Genomic DNA, 27,165 nt, shown 5'->3' with positions numbered 1-27,165 from the left:
TTTAATTTTTTATTTTAAATTTATTCATTGAAATCATAATTTTTCATAAAAAAATAATTCAAACATAATTTCAAATTCATTCCCACTGAATAATTTATTTTATTTTTTATTTTTATCTTCATTTTGCTTTCTCTTTTTATATCTAAATATTATTAATTCATCGTTCATCATTTTTTTTTTAATTGGTATTTTTAGTTTTTTTTTCCCTTTTATTTTCCTTTTATTTCATTTTGAAATCCATTTAATCAGATTTTCTTTTATAATAAATTATGTACTATAAATTTTAAATCTAATGGTTAAATCGTATACAGAATCATATACAGAATCGATACTAAAAATGATTATTTATTTTCAAAAAAGAATAAGTTGGAAGTGTAAAATAAAATCTTTAAAGCTTTATTTTCAAGAAAATTGAATTTTACAATTTGTTGAATTGTACATGTATTAACTGTAAATTTCAAATTTCGATTTCTATTGTTGTTCATGTTTGTACTCATAAACATGGGCAATGTTATTATTTCCTTATTAATTATCGTTGTTCCAATTACATTTATACTTGAAAAATTTTTAAATTTAATTTTCTTAAAAACGAAATATCAACTTATTTTTTTATGAGAAATTATTCTCTCATCCAGTTGTATTATAAATAACAGGACACCTTATATAAATATAACATATAGATATTTATTTTTTTTTCTCTTTTAAATGAAATATAAATATATATTCTGTATCAGCATAATATTCAAAAATTTTTTTTTTAAATGAAATGTAAATCATTTATTGTTTAATTAGAAAATTATAAAAAAAATATAAAATATACAGAGGAAATAATACTAGAAAAATGTAGGGAAAAAATCGTATCTTTCGCTAGTAAAAATTAAATGGTTCAAAAAAAGATTTTGAATCAGAAATTTTAATTGAATCTACAATTTATAATTAAAGTTATTCATTGAAAAAAATTATTTCACATGAAAACAGAATTTTTTGAAAGTACCTATTCAAATAACCAGTTTTATCTTATAAACGTGAATAAGATTATACATCTATTAAGAAACGTATATATAATTAAATAAAACTTTTATTATTTTAAAATTAATGATGAGAATTATTTTAATTTTTAATTTTAGCAAATATTAATTTCTTTAATTAAGAAATATAAATTTATTTATATTATTTTTAACTTATATGTAAATTTATTGTAATTTATTTAATAAACAAGAGTCACAAATAAAAAAAATAAATCTCGTCGCTCTGTCCTCAATATTTGAACAAATATCATACGTTCAGTTGTATATACATGTAATATAAACGGTTCCTTAATTTTAATCCACGTGAAATAATTTACTGAAACTTAAATATATTTATTTTTATATTTTATATTATTTATTTCAACATATATATATATATCAAACAATCAATCAATAATTTTTATAAAAAATTGTTATTTTCAACTTAAGTTTTGTTAAGTATTCAATTATATTTTGGATTTATTAAATTTTACTATTATTTAATGTATCATTTATTATTAATTATGGAAAAATTATATGCATTAAGTAAATTTAGATTTCTACTAACTACAACAAATGCTTTAGTACAAAAAAGAATCGATTCGATTAAATTACAATAAATAAATATTATAGAGTAATCTTTTTTAATAAAATTACAAATTATTGAATATTCAAATTATTATATTCTGAAGCAACAATATTTCTTAGTTTTAACTGTTCAAGATTTAGTATTTCAATATTAAACAATTATTTCCATATTTTTCTATCATTGAAAATTTATTAATGTCTAATAACTGAGATATTCATGGTTATTTGCAGTTTATTATTCCATGCCGAGTACTCAATAAATTCACATTTCTAAATAGTAAATAGTAAATAAAAATTTCTAATGTGAAATGGTGATATTTAAATAATAAAACTTAGGAAACATAAATATACGCATACAAACATAAAAGAAAATTAAGAAATTAAGAATTTAATTTTTAATTTTGAATACACATATTACATTCTATATAATTATACCAAATTATTACTACTTTAATTAGAATAAAATTTTCAATAATTATAAACATTGTTTCATATTATTTCTGGCAAAAAATTGTCGAGTAAATATAACAATATTTAATATAATTTTTGGAATGTTATAATAAATATAAATATAAATGTGAAAATATTAAAATCAATTTAGTATAAAATAAATAATAATTTAACTTTTTTTGTGAAAGAGAATACAATACAAAAACAAAATAATAGTTGAAACAAAGTTTAGCTGATAGAAACTGGAATATATATAAATATATATATTATGACGAATATTCATCATAAAAAAATAAACATTATTTTTTAAATACTTAATATTTTATGATATTTTCACGGCCATGCATGACTATTTTTATAAATGTCATTGAAATTATTAATCCAAATTAATCTAAATTATGTCCAATTATTGTTTCTCTTTTTGTTCTTTATTTAAAAATAAATAGAAATTGAATTTTTTTTTTTGCAATTACTTTATATTAAATCGATGAAACAATATATTTATATTCATACCATAATATTTTATGTCTTAAAAAACAAACTATCTTTAAAAAATTTTATTTTGTTATTTTTCGAAAACTCTATTAATTGTAATATTTAAGATTATTCATTAATAAAATATTTGATAAAAATTATAATTATTATTTTGTTGAATAGAATATTTGTGATATTTTTAAGAATAATTTAAAAGTTTTTACATTTTGACTTATTTTCTCCATTCATTATTATTCACAATACTTCAAATTATTATTTACTAATTTCTATATTATTAACATTAAATACGTATTATTTAAGATAATTTAAACTAACAATTTTATTATACATAAGATTTTCCATCAATCGATTATTATTTTAAAATTATTTTTAATTTTTTTTTCTTATAAGATATCACTTTTTTATTGATAGAATCAAATTTAATAAAGAATCTGTACATATATGATAATTTTTTTCAATAATATTTTTATCAATAAATCTTTGAATTTATGCATTTGTAATACACATTTATAAGAAGATTGAAAACTATTGTAATTATCTAATATTACTAAAAAGATAGTTACATAAGATTTGATGATAAAATTTTCAGAATATTTGTTTTAAAATTCCATTATTGTATAAGATTATATATATTCTCTTGTATTGTTTAATTTCATGAATTAATTTCTAAAGTATTTGAAATCTGTATTAAGCGAAAAAATTTAAATTGCAATTCTCTTGAGATATATTATAAAATATTAGAGATACGAGCTTTTCAAATTTTCTTTCTTTATAATTATTAATTAAAATAATTAAAATAGGAAAACTGATATATTTTTTTATGATCTCAAAACAAAATGAAATGGAAGGGAAATATGGAATTTGGTCTATCAAAAAGAAAAAAAAAAGAGCGAAAATATCAAAGTCAGATCTAAAAAAAAAAACAAATATTAATTTGTTTTATTGAACAACAAAAGAATTTATTTTATTTTTCATTTTAATAGAAATGTTAATGATAATGTTATCCTCGAATTTTTTAATTCTAAACTTCGTAAGCAAATCAAATGTTCAATTGAATTTCATTTTGAATTTTATATGAAATAATAGTATCCTCCTTCTTTTATATTAAGCTCTTTATATAAAAAAAATTCCTAATTTTAAAATTAATCATGACGTGATTGATCATAATCGCGATACTTCATATTCATCTATTTATCTTCTTCAATTTTTTCTTTTCATTTCTTTTTCATAAAAGAGAGTTTTTTTTTAATTTTAAAAGAAACGCATTTCAACTTTCAAATTAATGATCGAATATTGAAAAAAAATTACAAATTATGTACTGAATACGATATAGTCTTTATATTCAATTAATGAAGATTATGAAGATGATTTAATAATGATAATAAATTTATGAAGGGAAATTTTTAAATGAGTTGTTTTGAAACTTTATTGTTCATATTGCATATTGTATTTTTGGCCTGATATTATGTGGCAATATATCATAATGACGAAATTAAGATAAGTTTAGATAAGTTAATTTTAACAAATAGAAGTCATCTCATTTTATATTTCAATAAATGAATTATTGTTTGTATTATATTGTCAATAATTGTTTCTTTTTTTTAAATATTCTAGAAATATATATAAGTTAAAAGTATTGTTTCAACTTATATTTCAAATAATAATTTTTTATTTCAGAAATTGTAATTTTCATGTTATAAAATATTCACTTGCAATATAATCAGAACAATTCAATAATTTTGCTATTATTTATTATTTTATTATTTAATATTAAATTGTTGCGTAATATTGAAAATATTTTCACGTAAAAAGAATATTATTATTGAATTATATTTTTATAAAACATATATATAATAGCACACATAATTAGAAATAATTTTATAGATTTCAATCAAAAAGTATATGACCAATTTTAATCTTTTTAAACTTAAATTTTATAGCCTTACAAATCCTTAAACATATAATTAATTTAATTAATTTTCATGCGTTTCTTTTCAAGAGTGAAACAGAGATTTGATTAGAAATTTTAAATATTAAGATAACAAAACAAATTATTTTCATAATTCAAAATTGAAAAGTGATAAATAACAGAGAATAAAAAATAAACAATTTTCTGAGATAAAACTATTATGAATGTAATTTATAACTATTCATATTAATTATTGATAAGTAAATATTTACTTCTTTAAAAATTATTTTTAATATCTGATAACATTTCAGATTGCTTCTCTTTTTAATTGCTTAAAATATTACTTTTTCTTTTATACTATTTTGAAAAAGAAATTATGAAAGTCAAATAATGATGAAAAAGCAAGGACCAATCTTAATATATAATATATAATTTATAAAATTTATATATAAAACAATTGCATAATATAAATTATACAATTTTTATATATTCATCACTTATAATATAGATCATTTTATATAATCTCTATGAACAATATTATAATTAAAGAATCTCCTATATAAATTAATCATTTCTATTAAATTTAAACATTTCAAATATATTTGAAAAATATATTAAAAAATTTTACAAATTTTCTTTATAACGTGATTAATAAATGAAAAATTGTATAACTATAATATATTTTATTTGCATTGATTTTATAATTATAAAGTTTCGAAGTTTTATAATCCATGCACTTGAAATTGATATATTTTCTTTATGATAAGTGCATACAATGTAATACGAGATAAGATAAATAACTTTAAATCAAAGACGTTAAGCACAAAAATCGAAAGAATATTGAATGATGATTTTATATATAGCTTAAATTTTGAAACTTGAGTAATGTGAGCTTCACAATGCTATGTAGACAGAAAATAATATCATGGAGCCTCCGGAGCAGAATCCAGTCGAATGGGAATGTTGTAGAATGTCGGCAAAAACCGCAGACCTCGAGATCATTAGTCTACAACCAAGCTTATAACCCAACGTGGTATTATACCGGGTGAAGTAAAATTCGAGTAAATTGTCTCAGTCAGATTAAAGTATTTCACTTAAATCAGAAAATTCCATTAATTTCACAAGAATATTTTCATTTACTCATATGTAAGTAATTTCATAAGTTCAAAAAAATAACATAAAATAAAGTACCTTATAAAATTTTGCATTATATTTTATTTTGTGTTATTATTTGCATGTTAACTTTCATTACTTCATCTTTCTATAAATTTTTATTTTTAAATATTTTATTTTGAAAATTTTTATAAAAGAAATTTGAAATATTTATTGAAGAAAAGTGCAATGATTAATATATGCTATTATAATAAACTGAAAGCAAACTGTAATCATTTTTAATTAAATCTTATGATAGAAATGTGCAATAATATTATATCTGATAAAAAGTAGTTTCATTAATAGTTTCTATTTCTTTATTATTTTTATTTAGAACGTTAGAAAGTCAATTATTTGAAACTTTAACAAATATTTATGTATTTATATATCTAATTTAAATAATGTTTTTATAACATTCTTTAAATAAATAAATGGTTATCCAAAGTATTATTTTTTACATACATCTTTAATTTTTACAATATATAATACATTACATCTTTTATAAATTGTTAGAAGATATGCTTATTTTATAAAGAATATTTGTAAAATATAACGTTTAATAATATTTTTTTCTTTATTAAAACAAATAAATTGATGTATGCAAATTTATTCAAATATTGTAACATCTAATATTGTTAAAAAATATAACATTATAGCATTCTATATTTTACAACATAAATATGTATTTATTTATTATTAAAAAAACATAATATTTATATTAAACAAAGTATATTATAATAAAAAACTTATTTGCATATGTATATTATATTTCTTCATATGCGCCATTTTTCTTCATGCAGCTGGAGCACGTCTAGATATTAGGTTTTTTATATTCTATACATACAAGTCGGTTGCTTGCATAATAAATCAGTTTATTACACTTGACCTCAAATTTTCACCATCTTTGATACATTGTAAATGATGCTTAATGATATTTTTTAATTGTACATTTAAAAAAAAAATGTATACTAAATAATTAAAAATGACATTGGGTATATTGTACATTATTTGTAATCTTAAAAAATTATTTGTAATGTTTTATAATTACTTTCATGGTATATGTGATCGATAATTCGATAATAACGTGTTGATAAAAAATTGAATATGAAGGTGAAATTTTTTCTAGCATTAGTCATTAATGAACAATTATTTTCTATACCATTTCTACAAATTTTGATAGAATTAAATCCATTGTTATTTTAAAAAAAAATTAATTTGAAGTGTTAAAACATTTTTTAATATTGCCATTATTAGTTCAAAGAAAGATTGAAATAAATAGAAATTACAAGGAAATATTTCAGTACGTTTTTTATTTAGTGTGAAAAATTGAAATTAAGTGTAAGAAGTAATTTACTCGCAAACTAATCTCTACTAATATTAATTATAAATAACAATAAAAACTACATGTATATACAAAGTATTAATATAATTATGATATATTTGAAAAATCGATTTTAAAAGCCAAAACAAATGTTAAAATTGATACACAGTCAGTTGAAACTTACGTGAATATTTATTTTTGAATATATAGAAAAATTTAGAATGCATTTGACATGTAAAAAGACACAAAATATATGATATGTAAATATCATGATATTTAAGAAATGAAAAAGATTTATTTAAACTAAAAAATTTCTTTAGTTATATTCATAAAAATTAATTTTGCATAGAAATCTATTTATAAACTAATTAAAGTTTGCTTTACACAACAACAAACAAGATAGAAGTAGAATAAGACCATTCTATCTCAGTTATACTACTGTCATACTCTATTCTTTTCTTATTTCTTCTAATACGAATTTAAATTGCTTATAACTTAATAAATAGATCTCAATTGACATTTTTATGCAACATTGATATTCGTTTTGGCTTTTAAAATTGACTTTTATAAATATAATATCTTGTATACATGTTTTTTAATCGTTTTTAAAATATATTTTCTATACTTTAATTTATTCTGTAAAGATTAATCAATTCACTCGATTATCTTTAATGTATTTCATATATCATTTATATAATTTGCTTCATTAAATACAGAGTATCCTATTGCTTGCAAAATAAGTCAAAAAGAAAAAATAAAATTTAAAAATTTTTTTAATTTTAAATAATTTTAAATATTTATGTTCAATAATTCTTCGGTTATTATTTTTATTTATTAAATTTATTTACTTTTATTTGGTTGTTTTCTAAAAAACAAAATCACAATATATAATGTACTATATATATTATATATACTATATATATTGTGTATATACGCTATATTGTAATGAAACAAATTATATTTCTTCGTCATTTCTAGGCAATTGTATTATTTATTCTGTATGACGCGAAAAACACAAGGTTAAAAGCAGCACAAAATCAATGAAAATTATTTTTTGTAAATTTAAAATTATATTTACTTCTTATCAATTATAAATGTGATATAAATGTGATATAAATTTTCATTGAATAAATATGATTGAAGATATTTAATTAGTTAGAATAAAAAATAAAATGTTTAAAAAAAATTTTAAATTCCAATATCGAAAAAGACAACAAGAAATAATAGTATCATTCTTGAAGAATTCTTGAAGAATTTGCTCATTCACAGCCTACTCGTCCATTTAGCCTAACTTGTGCAGTTGCGTGTAATCCAAAGAAAACCGACATATCATTTGCTTGTACTATTCTTTCTCTCTTCCTCTCTATTGCCTACATGCGCGTGAATTAAATCACTCCCTCACTTTAATTCATTAATTATTCATTTAAAGCACTTTAATAATTTAATAATTTAAATTATTCAATTCAAAAATTCTATTCAATATTTCATTATAAAAATTAATTTAGAATGAATAAATGTATAAATGTCAATTTTAATTGCAATTTTTATAATCAAATTAGTTTTATACTTATAATCACATTTAAGATTACGATACATTTTATATCCATTTATATATTCTTTAATAATTATATACATATGTATATCGACTATTAATTATATTTAATGAAATGAATAAAATTCCTTTTAAAAGAAAAAGAACGTATAAAATATAGGATTCAATTAATTTTATCTCTTTTTTTAAATATAATAATAACATAAAACGTACAATTTGAAATAAGATATGTAATAGATATACACATAGTGTTAATATATCATGGAAAATTGTTATCTTTAGAGAATTGATTCTCTTAGAACCAAGCAAAAGAATTAATATAAAATATTGAATTGAAGCTTATTTATTAAGTTATTTAAATTCGAATGAAGCAGGAAAATAAGACTTTCTTTTCATCGATGAAAATTTCCTTCTAATCAAGAATCATGAGTATCTTGCTTATAATTTAATAAATAAGTTTTAATCGGTATTTTTATATATTTTTATATAATTTTTTGCATTTTAGCCCTTATATTTCAAAGAATATTATAATAATATTCTGTATATGTAAAATTTATAAAAAAAGATAGGTTTGTAAAATAAATAAATCTTCTCGATTTTCTTTTTATAAATTTATCGATTATGTTTGCAACAATGTTATTTAATACTTCTTGCTCTCTTTTGCCTATTTCATTTTTCTTCTGGCATCATATATAATTTCTTAAATACATTTTAAAAATCTTTTTGCTGATAAATCTGAAATAACAATAAACAAAATGATAATTTTATATAATTTCCATATAAAGATAAGAATTCCATATAAAGTTAAGAAATTCTTCTATGATAATTTTATATAATTTTGCAATATTGTATTATGTATATTATATTTTTTGTTCTAAAAATCAGAAAAATTATTCTAATTCATTATGAGTAATATTTATCCATAGATATTATTCTCATAAATCTCTTTTAATTTTTCTATATAATTTTTTTCAAATCTGCCAGATTTAAATTACAAAATATTTTAAAATTTTCAATGTTACAAGTATATTTATTTATTATGTATTATCTAGGTACTAAATGTTTCTATTCCTCATATTAAAAATGACTTCTATCTAATTAAACTCTTATATTTAAAATTAAAATTGTAAAAATAATAAATTTTTAAATGCAAACAAAGAAAAAATCTGTTTATGTATATTATAATTATATACATATGTTATATATGTAATTTCAAAAAAGATAATATTTAATTGTAAACAGAAACTTAAAAATAATAATAATAATATATATATATATAGAAATAGTTTAAATTGTTTTTGACATACATCTTATTTTCAAATCAATTTTAATATTTGATTACAACTAAATAAAATGTAATAATATAATAATATAATAAATTATATTCTAGATAATCAAAAATATGTTTCTATTATATGCAGATGTTGACATAATTATTTATAATTTTTAAAGAAAAAGAAATAAAAGGAAGCAAAGAATATCTAAAAGTTTTATAAAAAAAATTTAATTTTTATTTAAAGAATTATAAAATATTTGTTTAAAAAAGTTTTATATATTTCAATATAAAGAAATATTTACAATTTAGATCATGTTATTAATATTAAATATAATAAGTCATTTTGCATATGCAATACATATGGATAACAAATGATTTAAAATGTTGCATATAAATATACTTATTTCATACATTGATTTTGACATAAATATTTATGTTTTATTTATATTAGAAGATAAAAATAAATAATGCAGATCGTTCGATAGTTTTAGATAATTTATTGCTCGAAGAAACAAGTGATTCATAGTAAATATATGTGTTAAAAGATTTCTATTAATTAATTTTTTCTAATTTGATTAACAGTTATTTCCAAGTATGATTATAAAGTATTTGTAATTCGCAAAAAACATTATAATTACTTACATATAATAATAGTATAGTATATAAATCTATAATAAAATAAAATATTATAAATAGATTTTGAATTTTAATATTTAATTTAATATAATAATTAATTCTATCAAATATTTTTTATTAATAATATCATCTAAATTAATTTATTATTATTATATATATATATATATATACAAATAATTTTAAAAATAATTAATATTAAATAAAAAGATTGAATATTGATAAAATTTTTAATATATTTTTATTATAATTTATATTCTTTAAAATTATAATTTTCTATCTATTTCTATGTATATTATTCATATAATATGTTATTTAATTATTATTGTAAAATTTATAAATACATAAATTAAAGCTTAATGAGAAAATCAAATAATGACATGAAGATGCTGAAAATCAGACAAAAACATTATATGTATCTAACACATATCATTTATAGTGATTATTGCATTGTTAATAAATTAAATTAATAAATTAATAAATTAAATAAATTAATATTTAACTATCTTGTTAATTAATTTATGTTGCTATACTGATATAAGAATTTTAAATTGTTAATAAATTAAATGTTAATTTATTAACAATTCAATAATCAATAATGACATGTGTTACGATTTACTCTTGTAAATCTTTAAAGAAATTTTAACACTTTCTATGTATTATATTTATATCAACTTACTATTTTCTCATTTCAAATTTATAAACAATTTTCTACAAATAAATCGATAATAAAATACAGTAATAGTTTGCATACTATATCTACTAATAAAGTATGTCATTATTTATACGTATATTTTATATACATATTTTAAAAAATATTAATAATTTCTTAATTTTTATTTATGGATATCATAAAAATTGTATATAAATATATATCAAATAAATAATTAGAAATTGACTCTAATTGTGATTTCAAATAGAAAATCTTATATATATATATATGTGTGTGTTTTCAATATTCAATTTATAAAAACCATCAAAATTTATTCGAAAAATATAAATTTTTCCGCAATTTGTATATTTGCAGATATGATATCAGTAATTAGTATTATGTTATGAGATAAAATAAAATATTTGCAGACAAATACGAATATTAGAAATCAGTGATATTTTCAATGATATTTTCAATGATATTTTGCATACGTATGTTATTTTTGATTTCTTCTTAGCATTGATCATTTAATAAATTCTTCAAATATTTATTTATTATATAATTTAAAAATAATGAAAAATACAACAGTTATACACTGAAATACACAGTTATACACAAAAATACAATAGTTATGTTTATAGATTATATAATATAACAGTGAACTGTCTTGTTAATTAATTTACGTTGCTATACTGATGTAAGAACTTTGAATTTCAGATCATTTAATCTCTGATGTTATAAATTTATATACAACTTGTTAACAAGATATTTTTACACTTTTATTTAAAGATATCTTTATATAAATATTTTGTTGTTTTTTCGAAAATATATTTATTATGAAATAATGATTTATTAAGAATTTTTATCGAATAAATGTAAATAATGAAGTATTAAATTCAAGAAAATGTTTCTTTATCGAATCAAACATTAAATAAAGAAATTCAAAATATATTTAAAATTGTTCAAAATAATCATATTTCAAATCAATATTAAGCATCGATAATAAGAATAAACAAAAATTACCTCTTAACTACTATGTTTAACTTCATTCATTCTATTTATTGAACTATTATCAACATTTATTTTGCAATATAATTTAATATAATTATTCATTAGATAATGAAATCGTCAAAATAAAATGTACACATGCATTATTAAATAAGATATTAATTTTATTGAAAATATAACCATATTTGTTTTAATTTTATTACAAATTTTTCAAATTATTACATTTCTTACTAATTATTGAGTTTTGAAAATATGTTTATGTTATATAAAGAATTTTTAAATAATAAATTTAAATAATATGATTTTATTTTTATCACAACTTGCATAATACTGATAAATTATTAGTATAATATATAGAAGATACTTTTTATGAAATTATAACATAGTAATTATCGATAAACTTTTACTCCATGCAAAGTGATAAAACATCTCATTATAGTTTCTTCTTTATCAAATAATGAATGATTTTTTCGAAAGCTAATTTTCAAAAAAATAAGTTTAATTAATATTTTTTTCTTATTTATATACAAGAATAATATTCGATAATTCGTTCAATTGGAAATTAATTTCACTTGTACCTAAAATTTCAAACACAATCTACGTAAAAATGAAGTTTTAAATGAAAATACTTTGTTCTTTTTCTTTATTTTTTTTCAATTCATTTTTACATGTATAATCATCTGTCTGATTATACTAAACAATCTAGTAATTTGTATCAATTACTAGACATTCTATAATAAAAACTATCAAAATTTTTGCATCTATTATAGTGTATAATAATCAAAATATAGTAATCAAAATTTTATATTATTTTAGATAAATTTCTTTAATGATTCAAAAATAATATAAAAATAAAAGAAACGAAATATATAATGAATATAGAGTGAAATGTTTTATATTAATATTCTACGTGATATTCTAAATTAATATCATCTTCTGTTTGCTTGTACTATCAACTATCAGATATTTTATATATTAAATATATATATGATTTTTTCTTATTGTTATAATAGTTAAATTCATTTTTATAAAATTCCATTATTATAAAAAATATTGAATTTTTTTGAATTAAGACGTTTTTATATTGCTTTTCTCAATTATTTCAATTATTAACAATATTTTATTAATTATTTTGTGTCATAATAAAAAAAGGGAAAAATTATAGTTCTTGCAAGTTTTGAAATTGCATACTTTAAAAAATAAAATAATTTTTATGATAAAGAAGTTTAATTGTTATCAGAACAATAGAAAGAATTTAAAAAATAATGATGATTATTATATTAATTGACTAAATAAATTATTTTTGTAGAATAATTTAATCTATTTACTTATAATGAAACTCATCAAAATTTTTATATGTATTTATTTACATTGATTTGAGATATATTGAAATTTGGACAATTAAAATAGAACAAAAATATTAAATGTCTTTAATATATGTAAATCATTTCTTTATGTTTAATTATTAAATTCAAGTAAAAAAAAAACAACAGAGATATAAATTAATCTTTAAAAATTTTAATTTATAATATTTAAAGATCATCGATAATGAGATTTTGAAAGATTTTATTTTTAATTATTTTAATAAATTCTGATTAATATTTTTATAATTCAAATATCACATTAATACTTATCCAAAAAATTTCTACGAATAAAGTTTAAATTAAAATTAGTTAAAATTATTTACTTAATTTGTACAGAATTATAAAAATATAATTATAGAAATGTATGACATATGATATAATATTTTTCAATTAACATTATTCAAAAAAATTATTTAAGTATATACTAAAAAAAAAAAGATCGAATTATTGTATTTTAATAATATTTTGAATTAATTATATATAATTTATTAAAATTAAGATATCTTTTACTTATTAAAACTCAAATTTCATTAAACTGTTGTTAAATATTCATATTAACTACTTTGATCTATTTCTAATATCATTTCCTATTGCTAATTCCATTTTTCAAAAAATCTTATATATCTTATATATTAATATATAACTATAATAATAATTATATATATTATATTATATTAATAATTAATATTAATCCTATTTCAAAAAAAAAATTATTTAATAAATATTTGTTATAATAATATAATCTAATAGTCTAATAGTCCTTTTATATTGTATAAAATTACAAAATCATCCAAAACATTATTTTTTCGGATTTGTGGTCAATTTTATTAGCATAATGACGATGGAAAGTTGCGTTAGCAGTAGAATTTTTTGTTAAGAATATTCTCGTTTATCAGCAGCTTTCAGGACTGTACTTAGAGTTTCACACGATCGTTCCAGGGTAAGGGCAACTCGAGAGAGAGAGAGAGAGAGAGAGAGAGAGAGAGAGAGAGAGAGAGAGAGAGAGAGAGAGAGAGAGAGTAGAAGTGGTCATGGTACAGGCACATTGGCGTAAACGTGTCCGACCTAGTATAAATAGGTTTACTTCTTGCTAGCCTTAGTTAAACAAAGTTCCACCAAGCCAGGAAGCATTGGGAAGGCGAGGTTCGGGAGGAGAGAGCGTTACCAATCCCGCAGCTTCTCTTAGCACTGCTATTGCTGCTGCCTTTGCTCTACTATCGCTGCTGTTGCTGCTTCTAACCATTGAAAACGGGGAAACGCAAAAACTAGCAGCTTCGTCAGAGCTTCGAACAAGTATCTTCGATATACAACGGGTGTTGTTTTTTGACTTCTATATCATAAAATGAAAATTGCTGTTAAAGCATTATATACTATATATTTATTTCTTATTTTGTGAAAAGAAGAATTATTATTTTTCTTTTAGTTTTCGTTTTGTTTACTTTATCATATGTTTTGGATAATTTTTTTCTTGTTGATATATTTTATAGTAGATGTATAAATATATATGTAAATATAGTAGATGTATATGAAGAATGTAAGACAGTTTTGATTTCATTTAGAATATTCCTATTTAAGTTTCAAAAAGGAACATTTATTATATCTTTTGTTATTTAGTTAAGTCTATGATTTTTGGAATCAATATCAAAGTTTTTTCATAAATTGAATTCTAGGAAAAGTTTTTTAATTGCAAAGAAATGTTGACACTAAGATGTAAAATGAACATGTGTTCATACTTCATAGAATTTAAAAATAAAAAAAGTAAAGAAATGGAATATAAGATTATAAATCAATTTCATGACAAAGTTTTATTAAATATATAATCAGAAAATCATATCGAAAAAATAAGAGAAATTATATATATAATTATATTTAAACTTAAATATATTATCTCTATAATATATATTTTTATGTAATTATTTTAATATTTAATTTTAAAGCATAAATTTTTACAATTCTGAATTTTTTTGAAAAAAGTCATAAAATTTTTATGTATCGACATTTTCATATCCATTTATATTTCAAAAATAATTATCGTATTTTTTCCTTTATAATTATCAAATTATAAAATATTTAATATAGTACTTTAAAAAAATATTCTCGTGGCTGATATAATATTAGTTATTCTACTTATCTAATGAATCCATACAAACTTCTTTTGTTTTCAAAAATTAAATACATAAATCTTCTTCTAAATATGTATCATCTTGAAACTGTGAATAAATCAAAAAATTATTATTATTATTTTGAAAGAAATAATGTTAATATGTATATATTGAATGTTAATATATTCAAGAAACACTATTGGAGAGTTTACTATTAAATCAAAATTTATTAAGATTTTAGTTAGATTCCTGATAAATAATATTCTTTAAAAAAAATAAAAAGAAAAAAGAAAAAATTAAATATTCTTTGAAATTTTCGGATTTTTTCGAAAACACAAATTTCGAATTCGAGTTTCACGAACACAATATTATTATAAAACTTAATAATTATTTGATAAATATAATTAATAATAATTTAATAAACATTAAATTACAATTTAATATTTATATATTGTAATCAAATTAATATTTGTATATTTATCTTCTGAAAACTTTTACTAACATCTATATATCTATTTATTATGAGTTGTCAAATATGAAATCATTGATATAATAATAATATCATTGATTTTTATAATAAAAAAATGAAAAATATTTTCAATAAATTTCTAGAAGATATGCCATTTCCAGCAAATTTATGAAAACATAGATTGAAAAAGTAAATATTTAAAAATATACAAACAATATTTTATTAAAATAAAATTAAAATTCTAGAAATATAAATTACTTATTTGTTCAAAAAAAATATTAGAAATAAATTATATTTATTTTTAAAATTATTGTAAAATATAATAAGTCACATATTAATTCCGACTAAAAACAAAAAAAAACGAAAAAAAAGTGTCTTTCTTCTATATTTGAAAAAAAGATAAATGATGTTTCATTTATTCATGATTTTCATTCCATGAAATAACTTTTATATTAAAAAAATTTAAATAAGTTAGTAAAGTATTAAATTATTATTATATCAAGATAAATTTTATTGTAATATCCATAATAATTTTCAAGAAAATATAGCTTGTAACATTTTATACAAACCATTCAGTCCAAAACATATAAATCACATATATGTATATGTAATTTTCCTAGTTCAAAATATATTGTTTTCTCCATAATTTTTTTAATTGCAATATATATATATATATTTCACATATTCAATTCAATAGTACACACGTTAATCTTCTTATTCTTTTCATGCAGAACAGCTGCGATTTCACTTTTTACAAAAAGTGTCAAAGTTTTGAGATCTCAAAAGTTTCTTTTGTTTTCAAAATTGATTCGATTTAATCAGGCAAAAGGATATTCGATAAAGAATATCAGGGTTAACTGCGTCAGAAATTGCGCGCCACTCACAAGCAGCAGAGCAGAGCAGAACAGAGGAGAGTAGCAGTAGCAATGGAGGGTAACAGCAGCTAGAAACGACGAGGAGGAGAGGTTGAAACTGTGATGCCTGCAAAAAGCACGGCAGACAGCGCCGATCGTTTTTGCTTGGCGTCAGCCGCGTTCCTACCGCCGCGCCGCGTCGTACTTCGTGGTGGTACATCGTTCCTTCTACCCCCTTCTCCTTCTCACTTTTCTGGCTCGCTACTCCATCCTTCTCTTTTCTCATATCAGTCCTATCTCTTTCTCTGTTTTGCGCACGCATCTTTCATCCTTCTCTTTGTATATTCTGTCCACTTCGGGAAATCGTATAAACAGATAAAATTACTTTCAACGTTCATGATTTACGCATCCAGAATACTAAATAACATTATTATATTGGGAGAAATATAATAACATTTTTTTTTTCTTATATCGCAATAATAAATAATGTAATGGAATTAAAATTTTATTCTTAATAGTATAATAATATAAATTAGAAAAATCAGTAGTAATAATATATTTTAAGTAAATTTTAATTACTGTATGAATGTATTATTTTCTTAATTATAAAAATCATTATCTTTCCCTCTTGTTATTGGATATAAATTTGTGACTTTTAAATCAATTTACTTTTAATATTCAATTCATTCATTCATTCATTCATTCATTCATTCATTCATTCATTAACATTGCAAGCATTTCTGTTTTTGATATTTGAAAATAATTAATTTTTTTTCATTTTGATAAGACTTTCAACATATTCAATATATACATTAATTAATTTCATGTAACATTCAATACATTATTAATTTTACGTAATTCAAAAATAATCAATCAAATTTATGCAAATATATTATTCACATAAACAATTTTTCAAAGTCAATTTTCTCAAATAATTTGTAATATTATTACAATTACTTATTTGTAATATAACTGGACAGAAAGTAAATGAAAAAAAGAAGATGAAAAATGAATGATAAAAAATGAATGATGAAAAATGAAAAATGAAAAATAAAAAATAATTTGAAAAGAAAGAATAAAAATTTTTTATTTGAGACTGTTTTCAATTAAACATAAAATTAACTAATTCTCAATTGAATACGAATTAACTATTGATTATAGATTATTCTTATATGAAAATATAAGTAAAAAATAATATTTAATAAAATAAGTCTTAAGTCTTCGTTTTTGAAAAAATATATATATATATATAGTCAACTAATCAATAAATTTTCAAATATTCTTAGAAATTAATTTTTAAATGAAAAAAATTTATTCTACATTTTCATTTTCACATGTAGTATTATTTCTTTTGATCATTCATTTATATATAATCGAGAATTAGCCAATTTCACTTGTATTTAAAAATTTTCCAAAAATAAAATCTTAAATGAAAAAATTATATTCGTTATTTCAATTTATTTTTTTATGAAAAATGAATTAATTAAAAGATTTTGAAATTTTCATATTTTTTTTTTTTTTTACATTAAATTTTTTGCTTATATACGTTTATATACGTCTATTATAATACGATTTTAAATTTATCAAATTTTTTAATACAATTTTTAAATATGAAATACTATTACATTTTTTGTTTATAATTTTTAATTATTTTAAAATAAAATTTATAGTAATAATTATCTATAATTATAAATTAGATATAACTTATATAGATTATCTATGTTTTAAATTATGTTATAAATATAATTTATTTTTATTAAATCAAAATCATAATCTGTAATAAGTAGTTCAATATTATAAAACGAAAATTTTATTATTATTTTAAAATATTGTAATAAATAATAAAAAAATCTTAATGCATTTAAATTCAAAAGTATTTCTTATAGTGCTTTTGTAATATTTTCAAAATATTTAATTTTAATAATTTTTTAAAAATAATTTGCTCTTTTATTATATATAATATCTAATTAGTAAAAAATTTTTTTATATTTCAGTAAGCAAGCTGTATTTGATGGAAAAAAAGCTATTAGAGGAGGCATTCCTTTTGTTTTTCGTAAGTATATAAGACGAAATGGAATAATTTACTAAAATAATCACTTGTAAATATGAAAAAAAAACATGTAAAAGTTAAAATATTATGTATGTCCTTCAATTTAATTCAGCACAATTTGGAGCATGGACATTTGGACCGCCTCATGGTTTCGCGAGAATCGTTCGTTGGAATGTGGAAAAATCTCCTGAACGTTTACCAAGTGGGGATGTCGAGGCAATTTTCTCTATTATGGACAGTGAATTCACTCGTTCTATGTGGAATTATCCATTTAAACTAACATATAGATTAATTCTTCGGGAGAAAGAATTACATTTCAATATTGGCGTGTACAATCCTAGTAAAGATCATACTTTTAGTTTTAATTTGTTATTACATACATACTTCAAAGTGCCAGATGTTAGAAGATGCCAGATTACTGGTCTTCATGGATGCACATTTATTGACAAGGTATTATTATCATAATCATATCAAATTGATTGCACATTTTTTAAATAAAAAATAAATTTCTTTTAATAAATATTTACTAAAGAAAATTTTTTTTTATAGACAAGAGATAACCAAATTTTTCAAGAAGGTCGCGATGTAGTAACAGTATGCGAATGGACAGATAGAATTTATCAGAATACACAACCAGAACATATTATTACCAATGTTGTATCTGGTAGAAAAATGCGAGTGCAAAAATACAATTTTCCTGACACAGTGGTTTGGAATCCGTGGCAAGAAAAAGCTCGTGATATACCAGATTTTGGAGATGACGAATTTCCAAATATGATATGCGTAGAAAGTGGACACGTTAGTAGTCCAGTGATCCTACTCCCTGGAACAGCTTTCGAAGCCAGTCAAATCTTACAGGTATTTTATAGTATAACATATTTAAATACGTGTGTGATAAAACTATAATATAAAAATCTAATGCATTAATATTTAAGAACATATTTTTAAAATCCTTAGATAAAATTTCCAAAAAATCTTTAATGTATATAGTTCGTCATTGTCTGCAAAAAAAAAGCTATATATTAAAGCTGCATTGTGCACCATACTCTGTTAGCCAATGCATCATAATAACAAATGTTTCCTATCATTTCATATCATGATTCGTTATTTTGGTTTATTCTGATAAATATTGAAAAAATGATCTATTTTAAAATAATACATTATCTATTGAACAAACTTTGTATACCGAGACGCATTACTTTTATCAGAAAATGCAAACATAACCTTATTTATTTCTTGATTATCATCTGAAACAGAATGAATGATAATCAATGTTGAAGAATTATGTTGGTAACAATATAGATTACGTAATAAATGCATTTTAAGACACTTATATTGAAAAATAATTAATTAAGAAATATTTATTTTAATAATTATAAACTAATATTTGTTTTAGTTTTTAAAATCGATTTCATTTATAAAAATTGATTCTATAAGACAAACAAACAAAAATATATCCACAAAATTACATTTTTATACATAATAAAAATGTACAAGTAAGACTTATTTAATTATATTAATTTACAAGCAATTTAAGATAACATTAAATGAAGATATATGCTATCATCGTCTCGTTTGATCTAATGAAAACTTAATAAATAATCCAATTAACATTTTTGTATATAATATTAATATTTTCTAAATAAAAAAATTCTAAATAAAGATAAATAAGATAAAAAAATGTAATATTTTTCTTTCTGCATTTGCTTTATTTATAAATTAATAAATTAGAGATCAAAATAAAGCAATAAAATAATCAAATTTATCATAATAATTACTTCGAATTAACATTAATTAATATTAAATTTTGATATAAAATTTTAAAAGATCAAAAAGTAGCACTTAATGTTGGATATAACAAAAGTTTTTAATATAAGTCGAAATAATTTTAATATAATTTATAATCGCAAATATAGTTAAAAACTCAGGAATATCCGCATAAACTTTGTAAGTCCATTTTTGGCAACTTCCATTGTAAAAATCTATTATTTCTTTTAATGAATGAACTAATATTAAAAATAACAAAAAATTTCATGGATTTTGTAAGCTTTAAAAATAAACATTAATGCAAATAGGGACACATAAGATTGAAATCTATATCTATATCGATAATAGGAAACGTTCTGTTCAAGACTAAAGAAGAATGAATCTAAAAAAGTTTTTTTTATGAAAATCAATAAAATATAAAAATAATTAAAAAGAATAATCAAAAGATATAATAATACAATTTATATGCTTTTGACCACGAAAATTAGTGGATACGATAGATAATTCATATGATACACAAACTTTTCGGCAAGCGCAATAATTAATCTTCTTAGCTTTACAAATGCAACTAGAACATGTCGATAAAAGATTGATGTTTATTTTATCTATTTTACAATTTATACAAAAAAGAATTTGTTAATAATAATATTTTAGTTAAAAATATAGCTAATATCCAGCATTAAATGCCGTTTAAAAGAACTTCTAATTTTTATAATTTTTATGTTTTGAAAATAAAAATGATTTTAGTTTTCAAATAGTTAGTGAATTATGCATGAATCGTTCATAAAAGTGTTAATAGTTAATAAATGTTAATAATATTATTTTGAACTTCATAAAATAAATAAATTATAAAAAAAATAAATAAAAAATAATACATTTTTTTTCATTTTCAATTTCACTATTTGTATCAATTAATTTTTATGAATTTTTTGTATTTAATATTATATGAAAGTTATAATGTTATAAGTCGCATTGGATTCATATTGTAATTTCATAATATCATATTATAATGACGAAAATATGCAATCTCATTTAAAAAAATTTCAATACTTGAAATCTCGAAAAAAAATGATCTTATAAATTTTTCCTATTATCATCTTTGCAAATTTTTCTTCTAACATTTTTTTCATATGATAAAAATAATATAAATATAAAAATAAAAAATAAGCAAAATATATAAAATATTCAAATTAAGTATAATATTCTTACATTATTATTCTTGTATACATTTACATACATACATTTATTATATAATATATATATTATATTAATTTTATATTATATTGTTGAAGAAAGCTTACAATAAAAAGCTAAATAATTTTTAAAATGATAATTTTACATTTCAAAATAATATTATGTTTAGCAATATTATATAAAAAAAATATTATATATATTATATATACATATTATATAATATTATATAAATGTATAATATTTAATAAATATATATATACATATATATATACACAATACATATATATAATGTTTTTATGTATATATATATTTAATATATATGTATATATATATAAATTTATTTTATTTATTAACAATTTTGAATAAATATTTATTTGTTATAAATATGTATTATAATTATTTTTATTTTTATATATTAATATTATTTTTATATTTTAGGTAATGTGAGTAGAGGGTGGACCCACGTCGCATGTAACAGCCGGAAATAATACGAATTCGTTACTTCCGGTATCCTCTGCACCAGGTACCGTTTGGCCAACTAGTACTGGATGGTTATATATGCCACCACCACCTCCTCCACCACCGCCACCGCCACCTCCACCATCATCAACTCCTTCGACACATCCATCACGTTTACACGGTCATTGTATCGCTCAAACTTGCACTATATGCTCTCTTAATCTTTAAAATAATATTCTGAAAAGTCAAGTTTAAGAAAGACGCTTATTTTATCTTTAATTGCTTTCGTTCACTAGTTCTATAATATTTTTATATAGACATTTTCAACATTAAAAATCGTAGTCAATATTAATAAAAATTATCATTTCATAATATATTAATATTCGCTTTTTACTATAATAATAATTCAATAATATTGATAAAATTTGATAAAATTGAATTTAAATGAAATGAATAATAATATTAAGTTAATAATATTATATATTAAGTTGTCTCAAAAGTTTTTTTTTTCTTTTTACCATATAGATTTTTTATGATTTTATCTTTCTACAATATTGAAATGAAATATATTTATAATAATTCAATATTTCATTGTTTATAAAATTTTATATATAAGTAATATATAAGTAAATTTAAATATAAAATAACTATTCTAGTATCCAGGTATTATCTCCATGTCATTTGTATTATTCCATTTTTTCAAAATAATTTTAACTCATTTGCAAAATATTTAAGGTAGATCCTAATATCATCATCAAAACCAATTTTTTTTAAACAGAATCATCTGATTATTATGTATTCCATTTAATGTATTTATAAAAAGTATAATATAATCAATTTGTTATTTGATAATTTTCTAATATTATTTAATAAATTTTATAAATGAAAATAGAGAAAATACTTAATAAGTGTTAGAAAACCAAAAAAAAAAACTGAACATTCTATTATAATAAAAACTGTGTATTTTTCAAATCTTAATCATGAAAACTGCATGCAAGTAATAAAAAGAACTTTTGGATAACTTAATATAATAATATATTAAGATACATATAAGAACAGATAATTTGAAAATTATTAATAAAAGTTATTTTTTTTACATATGGTGCACAAAATTAAAAGCTTCAAATAATTATAAATTATTTTTACTTTTTCGTACCATTTGTTTTAGTAAAAAAAGAAAAGTTACTTTTCACATTGTTGTTACAGTTAAGAAGAATATCATGCTAAAAAATTACATTTACCAATTTTTAATACTGATATAATGGGTAAATGTTCCTACATTGCTATATGTTGTACATTGTAGTTTTGCAAATGAAAAAGAAATCAAATATCATTTTTTGATCTTATTTAATTTATTCGACAAAAAGCTCAATGTTTAAACAAATAAAAAGAAGAAATATTATCAACTGTGATTTTAAAAAAACATATATCTTATATATCAGTTTTTTAAACTATATCATTTATAGAATATGTACATAAATTTTTGAGCTTCCTTTCATAATCTTTTTTCAAATAATAAAAATATTTTCTTTTGCTTAAAATATGACATTATGTAATTTCATGTTTTTTATATATATTAATATAATAAAGTTGTAGTACAGATATATAATGTTTATCAATGCTTAGAAAATAACATTTTAAATAACTTCCTAATAACTCCAATACATTTATTTATAAACAAAATTTTGAATATTTCCAATCAATAAACTATTTCTATATATTACAAATACAATATACTAATAAATATGTATCATTTAACTATAATAAAATTATAAATAAAATTAATATGTATTTTTTAAAAAATTCATATTCTGATATTGGAGTTGTGCTAGTATTTTAAAACATTCCATAATTTACTCTGATTTTAATATTTACATTTCCTTTAAAGTAAACTATAATTTCATTTCTATATAATAGGATACTTTTATCTTAGTTATCTTATGTATCTTATGTTTATTTGTTGTCTTAAGTTTTATTACATATTCATGAAATTTTATATAATGTGCAATTTTGAAAACATTATTAAACTTACAATAGTTGTGTTTTTAATTTTAATATTTCAAAAGTATAAACAAAATAATGAATTCAACTTAATTATAATAGTCCCAAGTTCACAATTTATCTATAAAACTATATTGGTGCTAATGTTACAGATTTATTTTAATAATATATTATTCCAATAGTAAAAAGCTCAATTAGCATTTATTATTATTGTAATTTTAATACAGAGGTAAACTTTTCTGAAGTTTTCAGATATATTATGTACTTCATCTTATATTGTGCAAAATCAAGAAAAACATACTGTAATATGTCATTGAAATAGATGTAAACAAAATATTTATATCGTAAAATATTAAGTATTCTTAGTATAAAATAATTCTATGTATTAAATATTTGTAAAAATATTACAATGTCTGTTATATTCAGTAATTAACTCTTTAAAAAAGAGACTTAAAACTGTATTTACAAAAATACAATTCTATATAACTGTATCTACAATTAAGCCTTAAGATATTTAAATTGTTATTAAAATCTATAATATATATAGAATATCACAATAATTTAATGCAGAACATACATTTTTGGTATATATTTTATTCTTAAATTATTAAATATTATAATTTGCATCATATTCAATTTATACATATATATCACGTCAAATTTTTAATTTTTCAATAATAAAAAATAAAAAAAATACTTTAACATTTTTGAAAATTAATTTTTTTATATATTTTTTGTAAATGTGTAATTTAAAATTTTTTATATTTTTATTAGTCGAATAAAATTTAAAAATAATTTATTAAATTGTTGTTATTCTTTTATATTTCTATTAGAAAATACATTTAAAAAATTTATTTAGAAGTCATTATTTTATCATATAATATATCTAATAATCTAATGTTTTGCATTGTATTATTAAGATATTTTCTCTGTATTTCTCTCTCTTACATAGAATACAATCAATATATTAAAATTTATAATCATAATTCTTAAATATAATATTTAATATAATGCAAGAGCACTATTACATTAATACAGTCTTAAGTATATAAAAATTAATTCCATATTTTTTAGTATATATGTTTCTGTATAATTTGATAAGATATAATTACTATTTGATTAATTATAATTTTTAATTATTTCTTAAATATTTATAAACAAACAAATTAATTAATCAATATTTAATTATTATGATTAGACAAATTACATAATTTAAGCTTAAATAATAAATATATGCACAGTAATTTTTTAGTAACTATGAATATTTTTTTAATTAATAATATAATATAAATAATAAAATAATATTCAATCTGTTAAACATTATATAAAAATTAATTCTATATTTTTTTAATTATCTATCAGAAATATGAATTTCCAGCTATTTATGAAATAAAAATGCAATTTATATTTAATAATTATTAAAAAATATTTAAGTTAATATCATCTAACGCTTAAATAAATTGTATTTTTATATTAGATTTTTTAGAAAATTTAAATACTTAAATGAAAAGAGTTTATATGTCTGTTATAATTAATTTCCTTCATTCATTAAAAAAAAATAAATTCAATATTGCATATTAAAATATCTCAATATCAATAATATAAATATGTAAATTCTAATATTTCATTTAATAATGATAATATTATAATATATTCTTTGTAATATTATATTTTTGAGTAAAAATTTGTGTCAGATAGATTTTTTGCTACTTATTTTAATATAGAAATGCAATTTGTAAATTCATAAAACCTTTATTTTATACAAAAAGAAAAATTATTTGATAAAATATATTCTTTTTAAATTACAATTTTTAAAAAAATTTTGAGGAAAAAAGATAATGTAATATTTATATTTAACTATAATTTTTGTCTAAACAAATGTTTCACACCATTACAAATCTTAATTAGTAATTTTTAATATAATTTCATTTTATTATTATTTTTTTTGTCTTGCATCAGATGAAATTTCATAGTTTCATCTGAAATATATATTTTATATATATATATATATATATATATATATATATATATATATAAAATATAATTAAATATATTCTCAATTTATAACATAGTTCCTTATTTATATGAAATTTTTATATATTTAATATCAATTAATAGAAGAAAATCCTCTGTTTATAAATATATTAAAAAATTATTAAATACAATTTAATATAATAAGTGCTAAAATACAAATAAAGAATTTTTTATCTTAGAAATAAGTTAAATTGTTATAAACATAAATAATTTACGGAAATTTTAATCTTTGGAGGCTATATAACTTTTCTTATATTTTATTAAAATTTTACTTTCCAAATTATAAATCAATTATAAAATTTATTTTTATTTTCCATTATAAATCAATTATAAAATTTTAAATTTTCTGTTAGTTTTAAATAAATATCTATTCTAGATATTTATAATTTATATCAAGCTTTTACAAATAATAAATGAATATATTACAAATTTGTTGATTTTAAAAAAATGCAATAAAGTTTAAGTAATGATCAGTTAAAAAAAATTTTTTTTAATAAATATTATATATATTTTATCTTAAGCAATGAAAAATTTCATTTCTCTTAATAAAAACGTGTATTCTTTTTATTATAAAATTATCATAAATGTAAAAAAATATGCAAATAATAAAAGTGTATATCTAAATATTTATCAATATTAATACTAATTATTTGAATGTAATTTACTATATAATTTAATATATTAAATATAAATAAATGAAATTGACTAACATTTGATATAATTTCCATACTTAGTATATTAATACATGTACATACTACATTATTGTTACTAGTACAATAGTAATACAATATTAATTTAACATAAAAATAAGTAAGGAAACCTAACACA

At 18.7% G+C, this 27,165-nt stretch overlaps 1 protein-coding gene and 1 long non-coding RNA gene across 2 annotated transcripts in view; one reads left to right on the top strand and one right to left on the bottom strand.

Moving 5' to 3' along the window:
- The window catches only part of LOC100863541 (uncharacterized), a 28,831-nt gene extending 4,925 nt beyond the window's left edge, over positions 1 to 23,906 (top strand). Inside the window, exons 3-6 of the mRNA XM_086908490.1 lie at positions 18,827 to 18,885; positions 18,995 to 19,332; positions 19,432 to 19,740; positions 22,282 to 23,906. Of these exons, the coding sequence (XP_086764616.1) occupies positions 18,827 to 18,885; positions 18,995 to 19,332; positions 19,432 to 19,740; positions 22,282 to 22,290 (715 nt within the window). The 3' untranslated portion in view covers positions 22,291 to 23,906. The remainder of the gene's footprint in view (positions 1 to 18,826; positions 18,886 to 18,994; positions 19,333 to 19,431; positions 19,741 to 22,281) is intronic.
- LOC147657562 (uncharacterized) lies at positions 15,194 to 17,017 on the bottom strand. Its single transcript, XR_015292198.1, has 2 exons — positions 16,548 to 17,017; positions 15,194 to 15,617 (listed from the first exon to the last, which is right to left on the bottom strand). It is a non-coding gene; the product is annotated as an uncharacterized LOC147657562 (long non-coding RNA).
- Positions 23,907 to 27,165: the final 3,259 nt, after the last annotated feature.

The sequence above is a fragment of the Apis florea genome, unplaced genomic scaffold (assembly GCF_048593485.1).
Source record: "Apis florea isolate Af1SG1 unplaced genomic scaffold, ASM4859348v1 contig_3078_pilon, whole genome shotgun sequence".
NCBI lineage: Eukaryota > Metazoa > Arthropoda > Insecta > Hymenoptera > Apidae > Apis > Apis florea.
Note: the sequence above shows the minus strand (reverse complement) of the source record. Positions and strands in the feature narration are given on the sequence as shown.